The 25,848-nt window shown below is 35.1% G+C and overlaps 1 protein-coding gene and 1 pseudogene across 1 annotated transcript; both read right to left on the reverse strand.

Annotated features, from left to right (window-relative positions):
* Positions 1-1,306: 1,306 nt before the first annotated feature.
* On the reverse strand, positions 1,307-5,674 carry LOC104227551 (putative late blight resistance protein homolog R1A-3; annotated as a pseudogene).
* Positions 5,675-15,270: 9,596 nt separating this feature from the next.
* On the reverse strand, positions 15,271-16,332 carry LOC104227865 (uncharacterized). The gene is made up of 2 exons (XM_009780221.2): positions 15,832-16,332; positions 15,271-15,598 (listed from the first exon to the last, which is right to left on the reverse strand). Exons 1-2 carry the CDS (start codon positions 16,329-16,331, stop codon positions 15,388-15,390), a joined length of 711 nt encoding a protein of 236 aa, XP_009778523.2. The 5' UTR covers position 16,332; the 3' UTR covers positions 15,271-15,387.
* Positions 16,333-25,848: the final 9,516 nt, after the last annotated feature.

Genomic DNA, 25,848 nt, shown 5'->3' on the forward strand with positions numbered 1-25,848 from the left:
ATAAACAGATGGATTTTTTGTGATTTTTGAATACTTCTTCTTTGTCCTCCGGCTCCTTGTACATTTTCAAGCAACCTCTTGGAGCAGCTGGAAAAACTGCAGAATTAAGAGTATTGGTTTCCATTCCTAGGCCTATTTTCAAGTACCGCCATCGCTTAACATCAGATTCAGCTTTCTTGAGATACCTTTAGATTCGTAGAAGCAATTATCTCACTGAATCACTTGCATATTTGTGTAATTAATCTGCAAACCTTTATTTTTAAGCATGATAAATTAAAGTGTGATGCAGTTAATTATAACTTTACCTGACTATATATATCTGGAATATGAAGCAGTTGAGGTACATCCATATTTTGTGCTTTGAAGCCAACGACTCCAACAATCAATCAACTCTTATTGTAGTTTAAAGTACACTATCCTTATGGGTTAACACCACAATGAAAAGAACAACATACAGTTTCAACCCCAAAATAAAACAGAAAACACATCAAACAAATGAAATACAGAAAGAAACCCAAGAATCATAAAACTGTGGTTCAGTCGTTCCACTTATGACAATGCAATAGGCTTCACTGTGAGAGCAGTGAGCCAAATAAAGCTGAAGGAAGAAAAAGCCAGCAGCCAACATCATGCAATTATTTCAGACCTGCACCAATAGCAACGCTCACTGGTTAGTTTTTTCCTTTAATAAAAACCTATATTGCTATTGTAGGCCAGAATGGAAAAAAAATAAAACCCTACCAAGGAGAATGTTACCTGCTGAATTTTTATCAAAGCATAAGGTTAATCACTAAATGCAACCAAAAATCCCAAGGGAAAACGAGTAGCCAATAGAGAAAATATGCATAAGATTATTGCCACATGACTTAGAGTGTAATTAAACTGCATCCAACTATTTGACACTGACGATTAGTCGATTACTATTCCAAATGATGTTCAAAATTGTGATCTGTCACTCCTATTAGTATATGGAAGTCAGAGAACCATTGAAATAAAAAAGAAAACATAAAAGGATTGCAGAAGTTAGGTTTCCAGCACAAAATGCAAGGAGATAACTTTGTAGCATCTATATTTCTGGTCAATGTTTGTTAAATGATAACGGACAGGATTTTGAGATAAAGAAACTGGCTGATTGAATTGTTTAAATTCATAGTTACTAAATATTCTTATCTGCATGTTACTGGCGAGTATTTTAGCAAGTTATACCCCTCCTTGGAAAAGGGGAGATAGCAGAGAATTGCACCCAAGTTAAACATTTCCTTTGGATTATGAAACACAAATCAAACAGTAGTGAGGGAAGATTTAACTAACCTTTCAAAGAAGCTGTACGCCGCGTTGATCAGAGATCAGGAGGGAATATAGAAAGCTTGAACCTTTGGGTTTTAGCCCCTTCTTGAGTTTGCTTGTCTTTTTTGGCCTGTATATCCCGGGCAGAATTTGCTGTTTGCTTGGTTGAATTTCGCAACTCCATAACTTGGAGGCCGCATATATCAGCCAAGCCAATGGGGACCTCCTCAAGTTTATCACATGATACGAGAACAAGACGCTTAAGTCTTGGAAAGTGATCACTTGAAGCATTCCAAGAAGCTAAATCTGACCTTTCGATCCATAACACTAGTAGGGAACGAAAACCTCCAACTTTTGGTTCCCAGTATTCTCCCTTAAATGCATTGTCTTTCAGCTTCAAGACTTCAAGGTACTCTAACTGGCCCAATACAGACATATCATCCCACTCCAACCAGGTATCTAATAATGTTAGCTTCCTCAAATTTGTCGGAAATATATATGTTGGAGGAAGGCGTAATTGTTTCCCACTTTGACCAACATTTATCAGCTTCAAGTTCTCAAGACATTGTAGCTTCTTAACATTGTTGAACAATTCGGACTTATTTGGTTCCAGAAGCATAAAGATTTTACCACGAATGCCCAGTTTTTTCAAGTTTGGAGCCCTTGAAAAAACTTCTTCTGTGCAGCTTTCTGGTGCAATTGTGGAGAGAGTTTGTAGGCATTGATTTACCGAGGTAACCTTACTACTTTTTGGGGCAACAGGCGTAGGCAATTTAGCGGACGTGTTAGTGTGCAGATGCCTCAGCCGTGGCATGTTCCATATGTCTGCTTGAATATCAAGATTGCTCTGTTGTGTGTTAACAATGAGGGTTTGTACGTTCCATAGTTCCCCAATATGTTTAGGAAGGATCTTGATAAAGTCAGATGAGAAAGCAATATACCTCAGATGATACAATTGGAAAAACTCCCTGCAAAAGCAACTGAATTTGATGGATTCAGCATCCAACACCCTTAGCAATGGAAAGTCTTTTGGTATGTTTGGGATGTCAACCGGGGGCATGTCAATTTTTTCTGAAGAAAAACATAGGAATGACCTAACATGCTCACCAGAGGGCTTCATAGAAATGAATTCCAGAACTGAGGAATGAATGCACAAGCGGCGGTAGGTGGATAGTTGCTGTATCTCACGAGCAAATTGCCCAACACCTAATTTTACCTCTTGGAAAAGATTTTCTTCTGTTGTGGCCTCTTGCCAGCAAAACTCATGCAACATGTCATGAACACGACATGTTTTGATTTGTCCATCAGACGTCCTTTGAATTATCATCACTAAGTTTCTGTTGACGAGATCATTCAAGTAATCCTCTGCTTTACGTTCAAGGGATAAGGGCCCTTTGTATTGGATGAAGCCTTCGGCGATCCATAAACGGATCAAATTCCAAGCAGGGATCTCAAAGCCTCTGGGAAATGCACCACAATACAAAAAGCATGCTTTCAAGTCGTAAGGCAAATGATCATAACTCATTTGCACCAATTTTATTACAATTCTTTGGCTGGTTTCTATTAATGAGGTGTTCACCAACACTCTGATCCACTTGCTCCCACTCCCTTGTTGTCTTGCGTTTCCCTATTAGAGCTCCTGCAATCACCACAATTGCAAGGGGAAGTCCCTTACACTTCCTGGCTATGCTCTGTCCAGGTCTTTCCAATTCCGGAGGACATTTAGCCTTGTGAAAAACTTTCTTCTCTAGCAACATCCAACTTTCCTCATCGCTAAGAAATTTTAAATCATGTGGAGTATTGTTGCAATGATGAGCCACCTTGTGATCTCGAGTGGTCAACAATACTCTATTGCACTTTTTGTTGTTCGGGAAAGCAATCTTGATACGTTCCCACACATATATTGGTATTGTTTTGTTTTTCCGGTGAATTTGCTAATGATGTTGAGATATAATTCTCTTGTCTTGTATGATTGCGAGACATAAACCCAAACTCGAGTAAAGAACTCGTATTCAACCTTCCGATGCTTGAAAATCTTAGTTGCTAGTGTGGTTTTGCCAAGACCAGGCATTCCTACAACTGGAATAACCTCTAATTCATCTGATCTGTCAAGAAGACGGTCGATTACCTTCTGTGCCTCCTCATCAAAGCCCACCACATCATCTTCCTCAACCACGGGAGGCTTTTAAATTAATATCAAAGATGAAGATTAGACATATATATGAAGTTAACGTTCATTGGCAAGAAAAGAAACATTATATTCAACCAAAACATATTGTATTACGTACGCATTTGTGCAGCTTAATTAAAAGATAGGTGATTAGCTTTGTTTTGTATTGGAAAAATTGATACTCAGTAGTAAATAGCAGCAAAGGTGGATTTTCCCAAGACATATATAGAACACTAACATTACAACAATATAGATATTGTCCAAGAAATGCCACACATCCTTCTTACTTTCACATTTTTACGATACTCATTTTGTTGATTATGTCGGCTTCTCATATAAAATTGATAATCATTCTATGAACTTTGCGCAGGAGTATCTTCCTGTGCAAAGTATATTTAAGTGCAATACAGTTCCGTTGATTGTACCATTATATTCTGCTGGAGGCTCAATGGAGACATCTGAATTGGTTATATTTAAGCAGCATATTGTCATCTAATCTTACTCACCTTCATTCTTATTAAGGAGTCTAAACCTGTTAAATATATATATATATATATATATATATATATATATATATAAATGCAATGCTGGGTTTAGGGCTGTGCATTTGGATCGGATATCCGAGAATCCGAACCCATCCACTCTCTTTAGACTTATTTTTTCTTAGTTTATATCGAAGTCTCTCTCTAACTTCTCTTCAAATTGCTCTATTCGCTTCTCTTTTTTTTTTTTTTTTTTTTTTAATATCCCTCCCAATTTAGGAGGATCTATAGTGTTTCCACCCTTCTCCTCCAGCATGACTCGAACCCAGGACCTAACGGTCGTGGGTAGAGGTGCTTTTATCAACTGAGCAAGCCTCACTTGTTAGTTCGCTTCTCTTAAGTCTTATCTTTGTGTCTCTCATTCTCAGTATCTCCTTCCTATCGACGGACAACGACGATGGAAATCCGATAACGCTTTTCTTTTTATTGGTATGCCGCTTCGCGAGCAAGGAGCGAGCTAAGTAAATCTTACCTGAAAATGAGCGAGATTCGATTTTTTTTCCTTTGTAGTTTTTGTTTTGTCATTTCTTTTTCCTTCCCTCTGTTAAACAGCTCAGCGACTTGGGAAAGAGCTTGCCCACCGCATACTGATTGATCCGATAAAGCAAAGCAACCTGGCCCACAGCTCTGAGTTGGGGCTTGATTCCCAGCCGAGATAACATTTGTTTGGAATTTTAGTTTATTTTATTTTGCTATGGAGCTTTGTTTTGTCTATTGCTATAAAAGACATTTGTTGCCTTTCAATTTAAGCCTTATAAAGTGTAGTAGCCGATTAGATTGTTAGTAGCCTTAATAAGGCATACTATCTGATTCGAAAATCCGAAATATTTACCCGATCCAAACTTTAAAATCCAATCCGATCCAATTTAATTTGGATTGGATTCGGATTGCATTTTATAAAAGTAGGAATCCGAATTTACAATTCGAAATGTGTTAAATCCGATCCGATCCGATCCGATCCGACCCGACTGATGCATAGCCCTAGCTGGGTTACTGCATTCGTTGTCTCATTGACTTGTGGTGTTGAGTTACATGCTAAAATTTTACATGATACCAACAACAAACATGGCAGGCAGGGGCGGAGCTAAAGTGTTCCGAGCGGGTTCGGCCGCAAATTAAGGGCAAAAAATGAATGATTGAAGGCATATATAATATAGGTACCTTTCTGTCTTCCACGCCTCTGTTGGATGGATCATCATCTTGAAGAGCTTGAAGGCCATGTGCATTGTTCAGACGGATTTCTTTCACCCTATCTCTGATACCTTTAATCTCAAGGGCTACATCTTTCACTCTTTTATAATGCGCAATGTCCACAAACCTGCCTACCCCTTTGTCCTTGTGAAGCTTTGCCTCAATTACAAACTTATCAATAGCGTCTTCAGCATCATTCGTCACTTTTCTGATACTCTTCACCAATTCTTTTAGAACTTCGTTATCGCTGCGGGACTTGTCTGCTTGCTTCAGAAACGCATTGAACTCACTCAAATCTTGAAGCAGATTCTCTGCCTCACCTTTCACTCCAAATATTAGCTCTGTATTGTCCCTCAACAACTGCATCAAATTCTCTACCAGAAAATTCACTGCTACATCAGCCATCTTCTTTTTTTCCTTTTTTTTTTGTTGCAAACAATGTAAAATTTTAGCACAAAAGAGAGACTGTCATTCTTTAATAAGTCTTCTTTTGATTCTTGGAGTTCCAAAAATCACCATAAAATAAAAGCAATAATTGCATCTCTGTCTTAATTAAGCTGGTTGACAATATCGACCATGCAAGTCTATAATTATATTATTATTTCGCTTAGTGCATGTGAGCTCTTTTGATTCCACATTAGTCATAAAGTTTTGTGTTTTATATAATACTCCATATCGATGAATTAGTCCCAAGCAGAAAAAATGAATATATCAAATATATCGAGGTTGAGCAACAAAAAAAAACATAAACGACTATCTACATTTATTTATTACTAGTATCTATGAACTGCGTTGCACGTTAATAATTATATGTGATGGTTTAAACATTTATTTATATGAAGGAACAACAAAATTTAATTAATGAAAGAAATTGTCACGCCCCAACCTTGGGAGGCGTGGCTGGCACCTGGTGTCGCATTGGCCCGAGCGAATCACTCTGTAACTCTTTCATTCCTTTTATAACTATCATGAGTCAATATAGCTACAACTCGTAATGCATAACTATAAGTGGGCAACACTGTATCACTGAATCATATTTATTAAAACATGAATACATATGGGCCCGTCAAGGCCTCTGACATACTGTACCAACTGAACCTCTGTCTACAAAGCCTCTAAGATTATTTGACATAAAATGGGACAGGGTACCGACCTACCCATAAGTCTGTACAAAAACTCTGACACGATGACTTATAGACTCGGCTGCACTCTGAATGAGGTGAAGTCTTACCAATCCTTCGCTGAATGCCAATCTCGTCTACTATGAGGGCTCGCCAAACCGATTATCTATACTTGTAAGTCTGGATAGCTCTGTAAAAATGGATAGTGAAGTAATTAGTTTAAAGGACTAGCTTGTCTATCTCATATTAGTAGGCACCATCATGACTCCCGAGGATGAGAAATCCGGATCGTGACAAAAACCTTCTTATATAAATCTAAGCTCATGGAGTGATTTTTAGAAGTTTAATCCTCTCATTTTCAGAATGAGTATGTCTTATCATATATATGCATTTTATTATTTTCGTATATATAATACATAATTATTTGTCACTGATGCTTATATCAGAATAGATTACCTATATCGATCACATCTAGTTGGGGTGCGACCCCTTCCCAGATCCTGTATGAAAGCATGATGCTTTAATAGTTCAGGGATATATATATATAATAAGACCCCGCAAAGATAATACGTGTAATTAAAAATCCGGCCTTGGTTCAAGGAGGATACTTATGCCTTTTCCTTAATAATGTGTTTGTAAATATACTACATTGGATCTTGTCGTAAAAAACTTTATCCACTAATAGAAAGTTTAAGTAGTATTTCTTTCTTTCTTATAAAGATGTTTTATTTTAATTTCCTACCAACTTCATATGATCTAAGCGAAATATTATTATGTATTTCACTATTAACACTTTTTGGGGCCTCGAAATATTATTTCATCTGTCACCCTATTCCTTTCCAAGGACTTACTAAACACGAGATAGCCATCATCTACTCTTGAAATACATGCATGTCCGTCCATAAGGATACTATTATAATATTTCCATTACTTTGGCTATTAATCAATAGAGCACGTGCTTTCTTTACCCTGCTCCAGGACTGCTATCTAAAGACTGATCTATGCAAATGTATACTGATCTGGATGTACAACTCTCTGTTCAATCTATGGTACTCAGGCCTATTTTCTCCAATACCCTTGTGCATCGTATCCTACAATCATAGCATTCTATTATATCAGGCATTTGAATTGCAACTTGTCAAATATAATAATGTGTGCGGTATCCAAGTCACCTGCTTTTGCATACAAAATTAATAGTCAGTTACTCATTTGGAACAAATTAAAGTCGGCAATAATCATTTGCTAATGTACTCTTTTGAAGAACAAACAAATTTAGAAAAAAAGGCACAATCATTCAACGAGAAAGATGAAAGGTTGATCAGCCAAAAGAGCAGGGAGATTAGGGAGCTGTGTCAAATGCGATTTATAAATCGATTTTAAGATGCAAAATTATAAACCGCATTTTAGGATTGCTGACTTACGTATTATTAGACGTCTCTAGCTTTGATCAATAGGCATTTTTCTGCTCATATCTCAATTGATTCCCCATTTTACCCTCTAAATTATTAATTTTTTTTCTTCTTTAATAACATGATATACTTTTTACCTATTGAAAAATAGATATTATTTTAGAACAAAAAAAGTGAGAAGTAATAATTAAGCATATGGAATAATGACGTTTGATAATGAAATAAATGAGCAGAATAAGAACTTTAAAATTAAAAAATTGCACATATCAGTTATTTAATTAATAACAATAAATACTCAAAATCTATTTACACAATTGAGAATATAAGAAAGTAAAAACTTTGTAAAGATAAACTTAATACAGGTAATACAAAAAATAATTATTAAAAATTGAGGTAAATTTTATATTCTAACAAATTTCTAAGATTATTTATTTATACATTAAATGAATTTTAAATTGAGGTAGAGTTATGAGTTCATTTCGTATCAGCTTTTGATTTTAATAGAGCCCCAATATTGACGGGTATATTCCACATATCAAAAACATTGTTAAGAAGAGGGTCTTTATACATTTTACTTTTGATTATGATTTTAAAAATATATACCATTATGCTTTAGGTTTGAACTCCACTAGGTCAAGGGTAAAAATGAGACGATTTTCTAAAATAACCGTATGAATAGTCCCAAAGTATAATGAATGGTAAAATTAAAATATTTCCTATAATAATATGGTAACTTTTTACCCTTTTCTAACATTTATTACTAATACTAAAAATATTCAAATTATTTCTTAACAATGATTTTGAAAAGTATTCAGTTAAAATAGTAAGGTCTAGCCAGTTTTCGGACTGGTCATTCAAAAATAGTCAGCGTTTGTCAAGTCATTAAAAAATAGCCACTATTTTGCTGCAACAGAGATCGATTCAGCATAATATACTGGAGTTCGGTGCACCTGTATATGAACTTCTACAATATGCTGGACCGGTATACTTTGTTGGCTCCAGTATAATATACTGGAGACTGGAGCACCGGTGCTCCAAACTCCAGTATATTATGCTGCAGTATTTTTCCGGATTTTGAACAATGTTTTCATTTAGATTTATCTTTACATGAAAAGTGGCTAAATTTTAATTACTTTTGAAACTGTGACTATTTTTAAATGACCACTTGTAAATCTAGCTATTTTTGAATTTCTTCCGAATTTAAAGTATTGACAACGTAACCCCCTCTTATTCTCATTCACAACTATGTCGAAGTTGTTTTTTTTACTCGTCTGTCATCATCACATATATTTGGTGGTAATGTGATCTTCTGGTCATTACAGAATTTGGGTGAAATGAAATATTTGGAACTCTCTTTTATATCTTTCACATTGGAAACCCAATTTTTAAATATCATTTAGATTGGGAACTACAAACTTTCTTCCGTTTTAAGGGAAATTACTAGTCTAAAAGAAGAAAAAAGGATGAGAAGAAATTCACTTTCAATTTAAAATAGGTCGTTGAAGCCTTTATTGAAAAAGAGAGAGATACAGAAAATGAAAGAATACTAAGATATTTCAATGTTCAGAATTGTAGGATTTAAAAGCTATTTATACAAGCAAAGGAGTCTCAATTATCTCCTGATTACTAGCCTACTAATTGCTAGACAAATATCCCTGAAATTGGGCAGCTAATTTGCTCTACAATTTGACTGTTAGGCATAATGGGAGATCCCTGAGATTGGGCTCTTAAATAAGGTATAGTCAACACCCTCCCGCAAACTAATGCTATGTATCACAAAGCATGAGTTTGGATAGAAGATAATTGTGTCGACTTCTTGGCATAGCCTTTGTGAACAAATCTGCTAGTTGATCTTTAATTAGATGATATATACCTTAGGTTAATGCTCCGATCTTCAACCAGTTCTCTGATGTAGTGGTCGTCTACGTCTATGTGCTTTGTATTTTCATGATGAACGAGGTTGGTTGCTATTCTAATTGCATTGGTATTGTCTACATACAATATGGTTGATCCTTCGATCTTGATGTCAAGTTCTGATAATAGCCTTCGTAGCCAAATGATTTCAAAGCATGCAACAAACATACTTCTATATTCTGCCTCTGTGGATGACTTCGATGTTCAGGATTGTTTCTTACACTTCCATGAGATCATGCACGAGACAAGCATCATGTACCAGCATGTAGTAGATCATCTTGAATCAGGGCATCCAGCCCAATCTGCATCAGCATATCCCACCATGTCCAGCGATGAATATGATGGAAATAAGAGACTTCGATTCACAATACCCCTTATGTATCTAATAACCCTGAGCAAAGCTAAGTAGTGGATCTTAAAAGTCTTAGTGATGAATTAACTTAACACTTGTACTGCATAAGAGATATCATGACGACTCATGGTAAGATATATAAGTGACCCAACCAAACGTCTATACAAAGTTTGATCTCCAAAATGTTCTCCTTCCTCTTTTTTGTATTTCGTATTCACTTCCATTGGAGTATGAACCTTCTTATCATCTGTGAGATTAGTTAACTGAAGATCTTCTGCATACTTTTGCGGACTCAATCGTATGACTTCTAATAGTTAACTTTAGCTTTCCTAGGTCCTTCATCTTGAACAAGGAGTCTAATAGTTTTTTCAGATGAGAGATTCCAACTTCATCATTTTCTGTGATAATCACATCATCTATGTAAATAAGGAGAATAGTAATACCTGAGCTGGACCGACGTAGGAATAATGAATAATCTGAGATGCTCTGAGTAAAACCAGCACCTAGGATTTTTGTCCGAAATTTTTCAAACCAAGAGCGAGGAGTTTGCTTTAATCCATACAAAGATTTTTTTTAAGACGACACACCTAATTTGCGCTAGAATGTTTATAACCTGGTAGTGGATTCATATAGACCACTTCTTGCAAGTCTCCGTGCATGAAAACATTCTTGACGTCCAGTTGATGTAGCTTTCAACTTTTTATTGACGCGAAAGCAAGCAATATACATATTGTCGTCATCTTAGCTACCGGAGCAAATATTTTATCATAGCCAATTCCATATTTCTATTTGTACCCTTGAGCCACCAATCTTGCCTTGTATCGATATAGGGATCCATCAGCTTTCATCTTGATTGAGTACACCCATCTACTTACAATAATTATTGCATTTTTCGGTCTCTCCACCATATCCCGTGTATCATTTTTCTCAAGGACAACCAATTCTTCATGCATTGCATCCTCCCAGCATTTCTGACCACTTGCCTGCATATAAGAACTTGGCACAACCATAGAATTTAATATAGTTAGCAAGGCGTATGGTCTGCCATATTCACCTGGTGAGTATTCATATCGATCTGGAGGGAGAACGTGACGAAGTAAGTGTCTAATGGCATTTTGACGAGGAGGAGAAGGTTGGTTATTAAGATTTAACGGAATAATATGTGTCTCATGTTATTGAGGTAAAGGATTAGCGTTTACCAAGGTAGAATCATTATCAAAAAAGGATCAGAGTCATCAGTAGTACCAGTTGTAGTAGCGAGCAAGTTCTACAATGGACCAGTGGCTAGGTTGTTATGGCCAACAAAATCATGAGTGAATTTTTTTTGCAAAAAGGACTTAGTAGAAGATTGTGAGTCTTTACTAGCATAAGTAAAAGAATTTTCAAAGAAGATAACGTGTCGAGAAATTCTCAATGAATGGCGTATTGGATCATAACACAAATATCCTTTTTGAATGTCATTGTACCCCACAAAAATACACTTACCAGCTTTAGAGGATAATTTATGACGTTCATGATCTTGAAGAAGAACAAAACATATACAACCAAATACTTTAAGATGAGAGTAGTTCGGGCAATTTTTAAAAAGGAATAAATTAAAATAGGGGCAATTTTGTTTAATGACGGAAGATGATTGCCTAATACTTTTGGAACATTTGATGTATCAAGAAGAGCTAATGCAATTTCAACAACATTTTTATTTTTACATTCCACCACACCATTTTGTTCAAGTATTGTGGACCTCCAAATCTTAAATTTTCGTTCTTGAAAAATTTTGCAAAAATCTTGATTTCTTCCATTTAAATCCGAAATAAATGATGAATATAACCATAGAATCATGAAGTATAATTACTTTGGGATATAGAACACTTACCCAGTTCCATATGGTTGCGGTACTTGCTATGAGTTACTATCACCTGCCTATTCACTTGAAACCTTGTTTCCTCCATTTAGGAACATTCCCCGAGGATCATGAGATTGATCCAATTGTGGGTTGCGGAGGGGATTCTAAAGAGTAATAAGTTAAGAAGCCTGGAAGAAGTAGCAGAGGATTGTTTGGAAGATCTGGCTTGTCGAAATTTAGTAATAAATGTTAGAAAAGGGTAAAAAGTTACCATATTATTATAGGAAATATTTTAATTTTACCATTCATTATACTTTGGGACTATTCATACGGTTATTTTAGAAAATCGTCTCATTTTTACCCTTGACCTAGTGGAGTTCAAACCTAAAGCATAATGGTATATATTTTTAAAATCATAATCAAAAGTAAAATGTATAAAGACCCTCTTCTTAACAATGTTTTTGATATGTGGAATATACCCGTCAATATTGGGGCTCTATTAAAATCAAAAGCTGATACGAAATGAACTCATAAATCTACCTCAATTTAAAATTCATTTAATGTATAAATAAATAATCTTAGAAATTTGTTAGAATATAAAATTTACCTCAATTTTTAATAATTATTTTTTGTATTACCTGTATTAAGTTTATCTTTACAAAGTTTTTACTTTCTTATATTCTCAATTGTGTAAATAGATTTTGAGTATTTATTGTTATTAATTAAATAACTGATATGTGCAATTTTTTAATTTTAAAGTTCTTATTCTGCTCATTTATTTCATTATCAAACGTCATTATTCCATATGCTTAATTATTACTTCTCACTTTTTTTGTTCTAAAATAATATCTATTTTTCAATAGGTAAAAAGTATATCATGTTATTAAAGAAGAAAAAAAATTAATAATTTAGAGGGTAAAATGGGGAATCAATTGAGATATGAGCAGAAAAATGCCTATTGATCAAAGCTAGAGACGTCTAATAATACGTAAGTCAGCAATCCTAAAATGCGGTTTATAATTTTGCATCTTAAAATCGATTTATAAATCGCATTTGACACAGCTCCCTAATCTCCCTGCTCTTTTGGCTGATCAACCTTTCATCTTTCTCGTTGAATGATTGTGCCTTTTTTTCTAAATTTGTTTGTTCTTCAAAAGAGTACATTAGCAAATGATTATTGCCGACTTTAATTTGTTCCAAATGAGTAACTGACTATTAATTTTGTATGCAAAAGCAGGTGACTTGGATACCGCACACATTATTATATTTGACAAGTTGCAATTCAAATGCCTGATATAATAGAATGCTATGATTGTAGGATACGATGCACAAGGGTATTGGAGAAAATAGGCCTGAGTACCATAGATTGAACAGAGAGTTGTACATCCAGATCAGTATACATTTGCATAGATCAGTCTTTAGATAGCAGTCCTGGAGCAGGGTAAAGAAAGCACGTGCTCTATTGATTAATAGCCAAAGTAATGGAAATATTATAATAGTATCCTTATGGACGGACATGCATGTATTTCAAGAGTAGATGATGGCTATCTCGTGTTTAGTAAGTCCTTGGAAAGGAATAGGGTGACAGATGAAATAATATTTCGAGGCCCCAAAAAGTGTTAATAGTGAAATACATAATAATATTTCGCTTAGATCATATGAAGTTGGTAGGAAATTAAAATAAAACATCTTTATAAGAAAGAAAGAAATACTACTTAAACTTTCTATTAGTGGATAAAGTTTTTTACGACAAGATCCAATGTAGTATATTTACAAACACATTATTAAGGAAAAGGCATAAGTATCCTCCTTGAACCAAGGCCGGATTTTTAATTACACGTATTATCTTTGCGGGGTCTTATTATATATATATCCCTGAACTATTAAAGCATCATGCTTTCATACAGGATCTGGGAAGGGGTCGCACCCCAACTAGATGTGATCGATATAGGTAATCTATTCTGATATAAGCATCAGTGACAAATAATTATGTATTATATATACGAAAATAATAAAATGCATATATATGATAAGACATACTCATTCTGAAAAAGAGAGGACAAAACTTCTAAAAATCACTCCATGAGCTTAGATTTATATAAGAAGGTTTTTGTCACGATCCGGATTTCTCATCCTCGGGAGTCATGATGGTGCCTACTAATATGAGATAGACAAGCTAGTCCTTTAAACTAATTACTTCACTATCCATTTATTTCTTCACTCCATGAGATAGACAAGCTAGTCCTTTAAGCTATATACTAAGTTCAACATCAACCGAAAAATCTTTCCCTTTTTGTTGATTTTGTGTGCACAAGGAATTAATAAAATCCCAATTATTTTCTTATTTGTTCCAACTCTTTCAAGAAGATGATATCACTATTATGATGTACATGTGGTCTTTCTTTTTCTTCATGTAACTTGACCATGTTCTGCGAAAATCAAACAGTCTTTAGTAGTCTTTATTATCTACTGCACAACGTGGTGTGATACGTTTATTTCCGGAAGCTATCACTGTCAAGTTGTATATGTATCAGTTGAACATATGAACCTTTCTAACCAAAGCCATCTTGCTAATCTAGAGGTCTGCAGAGCTTTAGTTTTGTCCATGTGAATTATTGCTGGTGTGTTATTCTCTATTTTGTTATTTCTCACTTAGTCAGTTCGTGAAATAAATGCACATTTCATCCAAATTACTGTCGTCTCTAACATAATAACCCTTCAGTTTATCTTTATCCATAGTGCTTGAAAATTAATTGCTTGAATTTTTGTTCTTTAATTTCATTGTTTGGCCAAACTTATTGAAAATATATTGACTTCTATGTTGGGCCCGGGCGTTGCACCGGAAATGCCTATCTAGTACATATGATAAGACATTCCGTGAGCTTAGATGTATAGAAGAAGGATTTGCTAAATTGTAAACTATATGTTAAGCTCAACATCAATCGAAAAATCTTCCTTCCTTTTTGTTGATTGTACGTGCATAAGGAATTAATAAAATCCCAATTATTTTCTTTTTCATTCCAATTCTATCAAGAAGATGATATTTGCAACTGTGTACATTTGATCTTTCTTTTTCTTCTTCTAACTTGACCATGTTCTGAAGATATTTGCTGAAAATTCTCTTTTAGTAATCAAAACGTTACAATTCAAATCGCATGTGTTCTCAAATCAAGAAGACCATTATCGCCTATTTAGCTTTTCCTCTATTTAATTACATTTAAAACGAATAAGATATAATTAATTAAACTGAAATTCTCTTGGTACATTAGGGTTATATCAAGGCGCAGTTATCATTTAATTAACAAATGTCAAGTAAAACTCACATGAATATGAATCCAATTGTAGTAGAAATGAAGATGAAAGTGAAAAACACATTAGCTTATAACATTGTGAAACATTCATCTGAAAAAGGAAGTCCATCAATAACATATGTTGAAACAACTTATTAAATAGCCTTAGATGATACTATCAATGTATCTTTCCTGAAACATAATTTAAAATCAGATTTAAACGAACCCGAAACAGATTACATTTGGAAAAGTGATTCAACAATTAAAGCTACATGACTCTATTTAGGTTCTTGAAATGGCGAGGTTTATATTGCTTCACCAAAACATGTCCTGATCCAATATAAAATCTGGCAACGTCACAGCCTCTTCTCAAAACCAAAGCACAACTGGAGGTGTTTTTGAACACAACTTTTCCAAATGTGGGATCCTTTCCCTGTTCCCTGAATGTGAAAACATCCTCCACACAATTCCCACATTTCCTACACAAATAACCAAAAAAGTCCAATTACTTATTTGGAGGGAAATGGGATCGAGAATCTGAAGAAATTAAAGAAACCATTCAATTTTTTACTTATAAGGAATTTCGTGTTATTTTTGTTGAATTTATTAAACTCGTATCTTGTTTCGATTATATTATCTTAATTTGTTTTTAGTTATAATTCTAAACTAAGAAGTATTGACGTATACATGCCTTTGTTCTTTTGTAACATACCTATTGAAGAAATTAATGATTTGTCTCCTGGAGATTGGATAACCACGAGAGAATGTCATGAACAATGAACGAGTTGCCTCAGATGAACTCCATTCTTTGGCAAAAGGGTTTAGCTTAGAATTCAATGCCAAATTCAGCTTCTCTTCTTCAGTCATATTATTCTTTGTTTTTTCCTCCAATTTAACTTCAAAACCATCACAACAAAATGTATCATAGATTAATGATATCTCTTTGTTCACTTTCTCTTTGTTCGAAATGATTTCTTTAAGGGAAAGAGGACTCAGAAGTTGAGAAGTGAATGGACAAAAATCTTGAGAAATAGATGATGATGATGAGTTTGATGCTAGAAAAATTAAAGCTATTTCAGCTTCAGCATAAAGGCTTTTGAAAAACTTTTCATCACAAATAGAAATCTTATGGTTAAATTTATGAGACTCCAAAAACATCCAAAAAGACATGACTTTTTTAGATGGTTGAATTTCAAACCCCACCCTCACCATCCTATGGAAAATCTCTTTTTCAGTTTCACTAACAAATGCAAATGACAGTTTTCCCATGATGTTAAACAAGATAGAAGAAAGGATTAAGGAAGAGGAGGAAGTGATGAGAAATATACATATGCAAAACAAAGGCCAATAAACCTATTTATAGTTGTGCTCTAGGAGTCAAAGTGAGGCAAAGATTGAATTTTCAAGATTTCATTAATAAGGGAATCTTGTATTCTTGTAATTTTTTGGGAAAGTAATTTATTAGTGTTTTGAGACAAGGAATGCAATATAGTTATTCATAATTCAGTTTCTAAGATTTCCTTTATAAGGGAATCTTGTATTCTTATAATTTTTGTGGAAAATAATTTATTAATGTTTTTGAGGCTATTGTATTGAGACAACTCGTGCAATATACTTATTCCTAAAATTTATTATTTTCTTGTAAACTTTGATTGGGGCCTATTAGTGACATTATATTGTCAAATTAGGCTCTTTTTTCCATAAAAAATAGGCTTTTAATTTCAGAATATAAGAATGTTTACGTGTTCCTTCAGAAATTGCACACTGTTATTAAATATTTAGTTATTTCTTTTTAAGCAGAATTGTACTTTTGAGATAACGATTAACAAAATGATATTTTATAGTATGTAAATTTGTGCAAAATAGATTTTGGATGACTTGATTAGGAAAGAACATAAAAAAGTAATCTCAAATATCAAGTGTTTACCAAACATAAATAATGATAATTATTAGGCACTACCAAAAAAATTGAATTGGAGCTTATTACCATAATTTTGACTAATCAATTGTTTTTAAATCACTAATTAGTAACTACGTAAATGAGTTACTTTGACCAAATCATAATGAAATGTACAATTTGATGGAAGTGGTTTATCTTCAACTTCTTCCCAGAAGTGAATAGTTTCGAGTTGTAAACTACTTATATACAAACCTGATTTCTTCCTCTTATTTTGAAAAGAAAATATCTCTATACAATTTCAAACCTTTAATTAAGCAGAATATGATCTTGCCTAATTATAGGTTTTAATTAAGTTATTATATCTCATAGATAATTGAAATGAAAGTTTATTCGTGAAACATGTTCATGTCCTGTCATTAACATTTCAGTTGTAATAAAGTCACATGGAGTACTAGTTATGTCAAGATTGATTATGCGGTGAATAATTAGAAATTATATCAATAATCACACATAAAATATTATGTAAGAAACTACATATTTTAAGAATATTTTTATCTTCAAAACTCTTATATATAACTCGAATATGTATTCCCATTTCATATTTTATCGATCTCTCACAAAATAACACTACTAAATTCACTCAAAAATCATGCCACTATTAGTTTAATAACGTCAATCAGATATTTTTAGCTATGCCTATATTTTCTTTTTAGCTATGCCTATATTTTTAGCTATGCCAAATAAACAATAAAAATTGAATTTCTTTTGGTTTCTTATTAATGTGCTAGCTTTGAAACTCGACTAATTAGGACACACACAAAAATCTCATTATCGCACTATATTATGAGTATGAAGATCAAAAATCGAATGTGAAAGAACGAAATGATCCTATAATATTATTTGACTTTTATGTGCTTAAAAGTTATATTAATAATACCTTCAATATTAATAAACAAAATACGTAAGCTACAAAAGCTAGTTTTCTAACGTTAAATTTAACTTGGGATAGTTAAAGAATTTATTAACATACATATAGCTAAATTCTTCACTTTACAAAGTTTTTTTTTTTGGGTCAAGCATTATATTATATATTAAAGAAAACTAGTTAGTTGTCTGATACAGTGGATTTTTGTGGTGTACTAATCACCTCCACAAACAAAGAGTAGTCTCTTGCTATATTAAGAATATTACAACCCCTTGTCTTTCTTTTAAAAATAGTTCCTAAGTTATTCTGTCCATAATATTTCATTGACAAACACCGAAGGAACTACTAAAAAGTTTGTTCCCATTTTTGCCTGCTTCTTTGCTTCCTTTGCTAGCTTGTCTGCGACCCTATTTGCCTCTCTATAAATATGGCTTACTGGTGGATGCCCCGATGCTGCTAGGAGTGACCTGCATTCACAGACCATAGTATCATAAATCAGGTAACATTTGTTTATACAGTGTATTACCTCAGTTGAGTCTAAGTTAACTTTCAAAGGAAGGAGGCTTTTTGAAACTTCTATCTTTAGTCCCTGCATAAAAGTTGTTAGCTCTGAATGGAGTATATTAATTCAATTAATTTTTTCATGAACCCCATTACCCATAGATGTGCATGGATCGAATCGGATCGGATTTAGTACATTTCATATTAAAAATTCGGATTTCGGATTCTACAAAATGCAATCCGATCCGAATTAATAGCGGATCGGATCGGATTTTAAACTTCGCATCGGTTAATATTTTAGATTTTTCGGATCAGATTGTACGTATTATTAAGAACTTTTTCTTTTATCCCTTTTTGCCTTTTCCATTTGTGGTATTGGTTAGGCAAATAGATTAACTGCAAATCACCTTCACATGGCCACTTTTTGCAGACAAAGATTCAGTAGTTTTCTGGATTGAAAGACAAATCTGAACAAGGATAAACAGCTAAGGACTAAGACTTTGTTGCAGTGACGGGAACTAAAGTCAGATAGGGAATAAAGCTTCAACAAAAACTAATTCTCCATGATTATAATGTTTAAATCTGCTTAAGATTGTAGGCATCGTATTTTGAGTTGTGTGTCAAAGTAAAATGTTGATATCTCAAAATGCCAGTAAACATGACCGAATCCTATGACCCTAATCATATTAATAGTGTGTATCATCGTCTGTCAAAGTGCCACACACAAAAGAGATAGAGGAAGCGAGCAACAGTCTCGGACTCTTGGTCTCTCAGAGTTGTAACACAGAGAAGAGTAGAAGACTGAAGAGAAGAGAAAATAAAATAGACCTAACCCTAAAATAAATGTTGGTATTTATACTTGCCCTAATAATTCCGGATTTTCGAACGAGTTAAAATTATACCAATCCGAATCCGATCTGAATAAACTAAATCTGGATCCGATCTAAATATCCAAAATTTGAAATTGAGCGGATCGAATCGAATTTAGGATATCCGATCCAAATGTACATCCCTACCATTACCCAGTCTCCACTGCTATTCCTAATTACCCCTCCTAAACCTCCCATTAGTCCTTTTTGGAGGGTTGCACCATCTGTGTTAAGCTAATAAGAACCCTTTCTTGGTGGATACCATTTGACTCCAATTACAAAATCAGGTACTCTTGTTGTGCAACCACCTGCCACATGTATGAATTCTACAACTTTAGTTATAACACTCTTACAGGGAATTGACTCTCTTTTGTTATTGAGACAATTTTTATTCTTGGTGAGCCATATTTGCCAGAGGTAGAAGGGAAGCAACTACCCCCACTTAGGGAAAATCTGATTGTTAACCCTGTTAATGGTGCATTCCCACTAGTTTTGACCATTTAAAATAGAGGGGATGCTAAGGTTATTTTGGATCAGTTGGGAGAGTTATCCTAGAACTGCTTAGCATTGTCACAACTGATGAGGACATGTTCTATAGTTTTCTCCTTCTTATTACAGAAGGAGCACACATGACTTAAGTTTATCCCCTGGAGTGAAGGTGTTTTCTAGTAGTTAGTCTACCATGGGTCACTAGCCATATTGATATCATTGACCAAGGATTATGGTTTAAGCAAATTTAGTTGAGAACAACCCATTGTAGGTTTGGTTTCACACCATACCATTTACTCTACCAAGGGTGGAATTAAAAATGGTGGAGTTGATGCTTATAACAACAATGTCAGGAAGGCTAAAAGATAGGTTGTTGGGGGTCCAATGGCCATTTAGGAGGTAGGAGGACACTAGCATATTCTCATCCTTCCTGTTTAGGGGGCCACTGACCAAGGTTCTCAAGGGTTCCATGTTTTGCATCCATCTATCACTGTAAAGGTTGACTCTATCCCCTTTTAAACTATCCACGTAGTAGCCTTATTGCGCACATTTCACCCATTCCTAATGATGAGCCAAGTCCTAGGGCAATGTGACTAGTGGGGTGCTTACTAGTACATTGTTTATGAAATAGGAGTCTAACCCACAGAGCATTTGGATTATTATACATTCTCCATGCAAGTCCTACATGGGTTGCACTGTTCCTAAGATCAGTTCTATGCATACCAAGGCCTCCCTTCCTCTTTAGATTTAGTGATAATACCCACCTACTAGGTGTATTTTCCTTTTGACAGCAGTTGTCCCCTAGATAAAATTTCTCTGTATATTATCAACTTGTTTGCACACCTAGGCAGGTAACTTAATATGTTGCATAACATGGTTGGGGATATACCCTCTCCCCTCCCCCACTCCCCGAAGACTTAGCTAGAGTGGTTCTCCTAACCATGTTCATGAAGTGGGTTTTCCAACCTGCTAGCTTGGTCTTCATGCTTTCTATAATGAATAGAAAATCTCTATTGGTAGGCCTCTTATGAAAAATGTGAATCCTAGGTACTTACAAAAAGATTTATTAGCCTTGATGTCTATTACCCTGGACAATCTATCTATTGTATCTTGGTGGTATTTTGAGGAAAAGACAACTTTAAAGATAGCCCATAACACCAGTCGGGCCTGTTGATTATATATTTACATGCTGAGGGGATGTAAGGCCCCGTAAATTTTACCTAAAATCTGGAATTTTATGGTGCCAAGTTAGATTTATGTGTTATAATAGTAGAAATTGTTCAGAAGTGTGTGTTTCTGTGGCCCATTATACGACCGTATAATCACTCTGCACGCCGCATTTTGGTCGCAGAGTGAGGCAGTTTTTTTGGCCAATTTTGAGGTCAGTTTCGCAGTCAATTATGCGACCACATAACCATTTCGTGGGCCGCAATTTGGTCAGATAATCGTCCTTGGACTTTTGCGAAGGGAGGTTCTGTGGAGTATTATGCGACCACAGAACAGGTCTGCGGATCGCATATTGGTCGCAGACCGGAGCAGAAAATTCAAGTCCCCGAGGGCCATTTTTCGCGGACATTTTGCGGACCGCATAGTCACTATGTGGTCGCATATGCGACCACAGATCTGTGTCGGGGATCCAGATTTTTAATTTTTAAGCCCGATCACATGTCATTAAAACATATGCTAAGGCTCCTTTTGAGCATATTTCCAATGCTTTAGATTGAGAGAAGGAGTCCTAGAGTGAGAAAGTGATCCTCAACTAATTTCTCCTCAATTCTTTCCTAAGACCTTGAAGATTGACAAGTAAAGTTCGCCAAGTCTTCACCTTAAAGGTAAGAATCTATGCCCAGCTCATAATTTTAAAATTCCTACTAGAATGAGTAATTAGCAAGATGTTCATGGGTTTGAGGGTTGTTTGTTTTGCATGAATGTGTGGTTAAAGAATGTAGGGAGAATGTAAGCTAAAAATGGCAAAAGATGGGGTGTGGGATGATAGAATCTTTCACAAAAAGGGCTTAAAAGCATAATGCACACCTAGTGTTTGATGATGTGCTCAAATGAGCTAGAATCTTGATCATTCTTCTAATTTTTGGTTCAACTTGTAATGTTCATAAAATAGATTAAAGTTGCTAAGAGTTCTGGAATTATTGTAAGAATTTAAGGAAAGCTCAATTGAGGTATGTATGGCTAAGATCCCCTCTTCTTAGAAAATGAACCCCCTTGCTGTCCATGCAATTGGTGTAAGTTTCAAAATTTGATTGATGTAGAAATTGCTACTCCAAATGTGCTTGTGTTGCAAGAATATATGTAAAATATGTATTTCAATGCTCTCATTATGTTATCTTGTCATTTGAGGATGTGTTAAAGATATGGAATATGTGCTAAAGTACCTAGACTTTAAATCGAGTTTGAATAAAGATTGTTATGCCAAAGAATGTGAAAGCCTCTATAGACCTATGATTTATAATTGCTCTCATATGTACTTAATATCTTGAATTGAAAGGCTTGTTTGTAGAAAATGATAATAATGTGAAATGTGGGAAAGAACTTGCAATTCGAAATATGGCCAAGAGCCAAGGTATGGTATAACAATTGCGGCCACTAGTGCTGATGAATTAATATGTGTGAAAGAAATATGAAATCAGAGAATCGATAAAACACGGCCTAATCGATCGGGCCGTGATCGGATGCCATACCGCACATATGATGGTACTGTGCTGGAAATTGAAACTGGAAATTGTGATTGTGGTTAATGTCTCCAATGAGACGACCTAGCCGATCGGGTCGTGATTGAACTCCGTATAAAAGTACGGTGGTATTGTGAAGGATGAGGTGTCGATACTAATAATGTCCTAACTTGTAGCTATGGAAAATTCACTTGAAAGCTTATGTGATCCTTAATTTGGTGATGTGGTGTTGTTTAAGGCTTTTATTGATTTTATGATTACTTTCTTTCTTGTATTAGTGTTCTTTCTAATGAGATGGTGTTTAGTTATACATACTATTACTATTCGACAGTACTAATGTCCCTTTTGCCGGGTGCGCTACTTTTTTAAATGGATGTAGGTGGTTCCATAGCAGACAGGGTTGATCGCAGCTAGTGGTGCATCATCATCATCTTCCCAGCAGCCTTGGTGAGCCCCATTTCTTCCCGTGTTCATGTAGTACATCTTCTATTTATATGTTTACCACGTTTTGAGGTATAGTTGGGGCCTTGTTTCTAGCATTGTTACGACTCTCTTTTATATCTTTAGAGGCTCCGTTGACACTATATGGGTTATATATGGGTATTGGAAGTCAATGGACTATGTTGTGTTTCCGACCCTTGTTCCTCTAAATTGTAAAGTGTATGTATTTTTGGAACTTGTCAATGACGTAACAAATGAATCGGTTTGGTAGTGTTTAAATAATCTTCCTAATGTATAATTAATAATAACCTGCTTCCCCTTGATCATGATGAGTTGGGTAGAAAGTTTCTAATAGGATTGCTCGGCCGGGTTCACTCGGTTGAGCGTCGGTTGTGCCTCCCGAGTTTGGGGTGTGACGGGGGATATAGCCATAACACCAGCCATTCCTTTTTATATGCGTATATAGCTACAGTTTGCATTGCATGACTATATATGAGGCTAGTTTAGTTTTACAATTACCTAATTGGAGGATATAACCGATAAGTGGAGATTATGACTGCTTATTATCATCTTTTAGATTTTATTTTAGTCTAAAAAGCATTGAATTGTGTTCTCGAAACTAATGAAATTGTTCAAAATCGCAGGAAAGCTGGAAGTTGGGCTCCCGAGATGAAATCCGACTAAAAAAGGAGTAATACAAGCACAAGGAAATAAAGGGTGCAGAAGCACACAATGTGCGATTTGCAGAAAAAAGTGCAGACCAAAAAATTCCATATACGACCGCAAACAAAGAAGGAAAATTTAGAAAACATTTGCACAACTTGCGGACCGCACATGAGTTATGCGGCCGCAAAGCGGGGATAAGAGTTAAAGTTCAGAGAGTGTGCAAAAAGACCAAGTCAAGGAGTCTCTATGAATTGCGGGCCGCACAAGAATTGTGCGGCCACAGACTTAATTGTGTGAACCGCAGAAGATTGCCTCGCGGCCACAGCACAGAAATGTGTGACCCAGAACTCCACTTCTTGCCAAGATGAAGAAATATGCGGACCGCACATGAAATTGTGCGGCCGTAGAACCTCCCAAGGGGCATTTTTTGTCCGATATTTTCATCCTTGTATAAATAAATGAGTTTCACAAAATAAGGTTAAGTTTGAACATCTAAAGTCATTGTAGTGGTTTTCTTTGCTATTTTAGGAAGTTTTAGCTTATTTCAACATTTTATCATTAGATTTCATTATTTTAATCTTCTATTATGAGTTTTATTATCTTTTCTTTTTTGTTTTCTTCAATACCCACTATGAGTAGCTAGATTAATTTTTACTAGTGTTGTGACCCAACCCTAGTGTGTAAATCTTATGGGTGATTAATTTTATGCTTGTTTATGATTGAGCATCTATTATTTAGCTTAGTTCATGCTTCAATTGTAGAATTGATGGTTGCAAACATTGATTCATGCCTATTTGGCTTATTCTCTACTAGAAAGAGGGACCTAATCTAGAACTGTAGACATGTAATTTTTGACCCACGCATTAGAATTACCTTTAATAGCCCTATTATTTTTAGGATATTTTTTGAATTTATTTTTATATGACTTCACTCTATTATTAAATTTAATTCTATTCTTAGGCACAAAAATTGAAAAATACAAAAAAAAATAGTTTCACTTTTCTATTTAATTCAGTATTAAGTATTTTTAGAAAGATATATTACATTTAACCTATTTTTATTCTAATATAATCCTTGAAAATACCAAAAATAGTTTCAAATTTAATTTTTAGTTTTTATTATTAATATCAATAGTTTATCAAAATCAATTAAGAGTTTTAATATTTTTGTAGGTATTTAATTGAATTTTCAGCTTTCTTTTGGCCTAATTTTGTAAAATTTCGGAGCTCAACTGTAATGACCCAGACGGTTATTTTATGAGTTACTGCTCTGTTTTCCTCATTTCTACTTCTTATTGCCTTGTTCAGCTGTATTATGTATTATCGGGTTGGTTGGCTCGGGTTCGGAGTGGGTTTGGTAAGGTTTGAGACACTTAGTCTCTTTTGAGGAAGCTTAAGTTGAAAAAGTCAACCGGATGTTGACTTATGTGAAAAGGCTCGGATGTGAGTTCTGATAGTTTGGAAAGTGATTTGGGGCTTAGGAGCGTGATCGGAATGCGTTTTGGAGGTACGGAGTAGATTTAGGCTTAAATTGACAAAATTGGAATTTTTGCATTTTTCGGTTGGTAGGTGAGATTTTGATATAGATGTCAGAATGGAATTTTGGGAGTTGCAATAGGTCCGTTGTGTCACTTGGGAAGTGTGTGCAAAATTTCAGGTCATTCGGACGTGGTTTGATAGACTTTTTGATCGAAAGCGGAATATGGAAGTTTTTGGAATTCTTAGGCTTGAATCCTATCCAAGTTTGGTGTTTTGATGTTGTTTTGAGCGTTCTGAAGGTGTAACAAGTTTGAATGTTGTTATGGGATATATTGGTGTCTTTGGTTGAGGTCCCGAGGGCCTCGGGTGAGTTTCGGGTGGTTGAACAGATCATTTCAAGTTGAAAAAATTGCAGAAAAATCTGTTGTTGGTATTGCAGGCTTTTGGCATTCGCGTTCGCGAGTGGGCCCTCGCGTTCGCGAAGGGTTGGGATGTGAGGCAGGATTGTTGGCCTTCGCATTCACGATGAGGGTTCCGTGTTCGCGAAGGGATGGGTCTGTGTTCAACGCGTTCGCGATGGTGATGCCACGTCCGCGAAGGTCTGAGTTGCTGAGGCATCGCGTTCGCGAGGGGGTCGCCGCATTCACGTAAGAGGATTTCCGGTCAACTTAAGATTGTGCTTCGCGAACGCGAGGCTTTGACCGCGTTCGCGAAGAAGGATTTGAAATACCTAGGTAGAATTATTTAAAAGGCCATATCCGCAATTTTTAGCC

Source organism: Nicotiana sylvestris, chromosome 1 (assembly GCF_000393655.2).
Source record: "Nicotiana sylvestris chromosome 1, ASM39365v2, whole genome shotgun sequence".
NCBI lineage: Eukaryota > Viridiplantae > Streptophyta > Magnoliopsida > Solanales > Solanaceae > Nicotiana > Nicotiana sylvestris.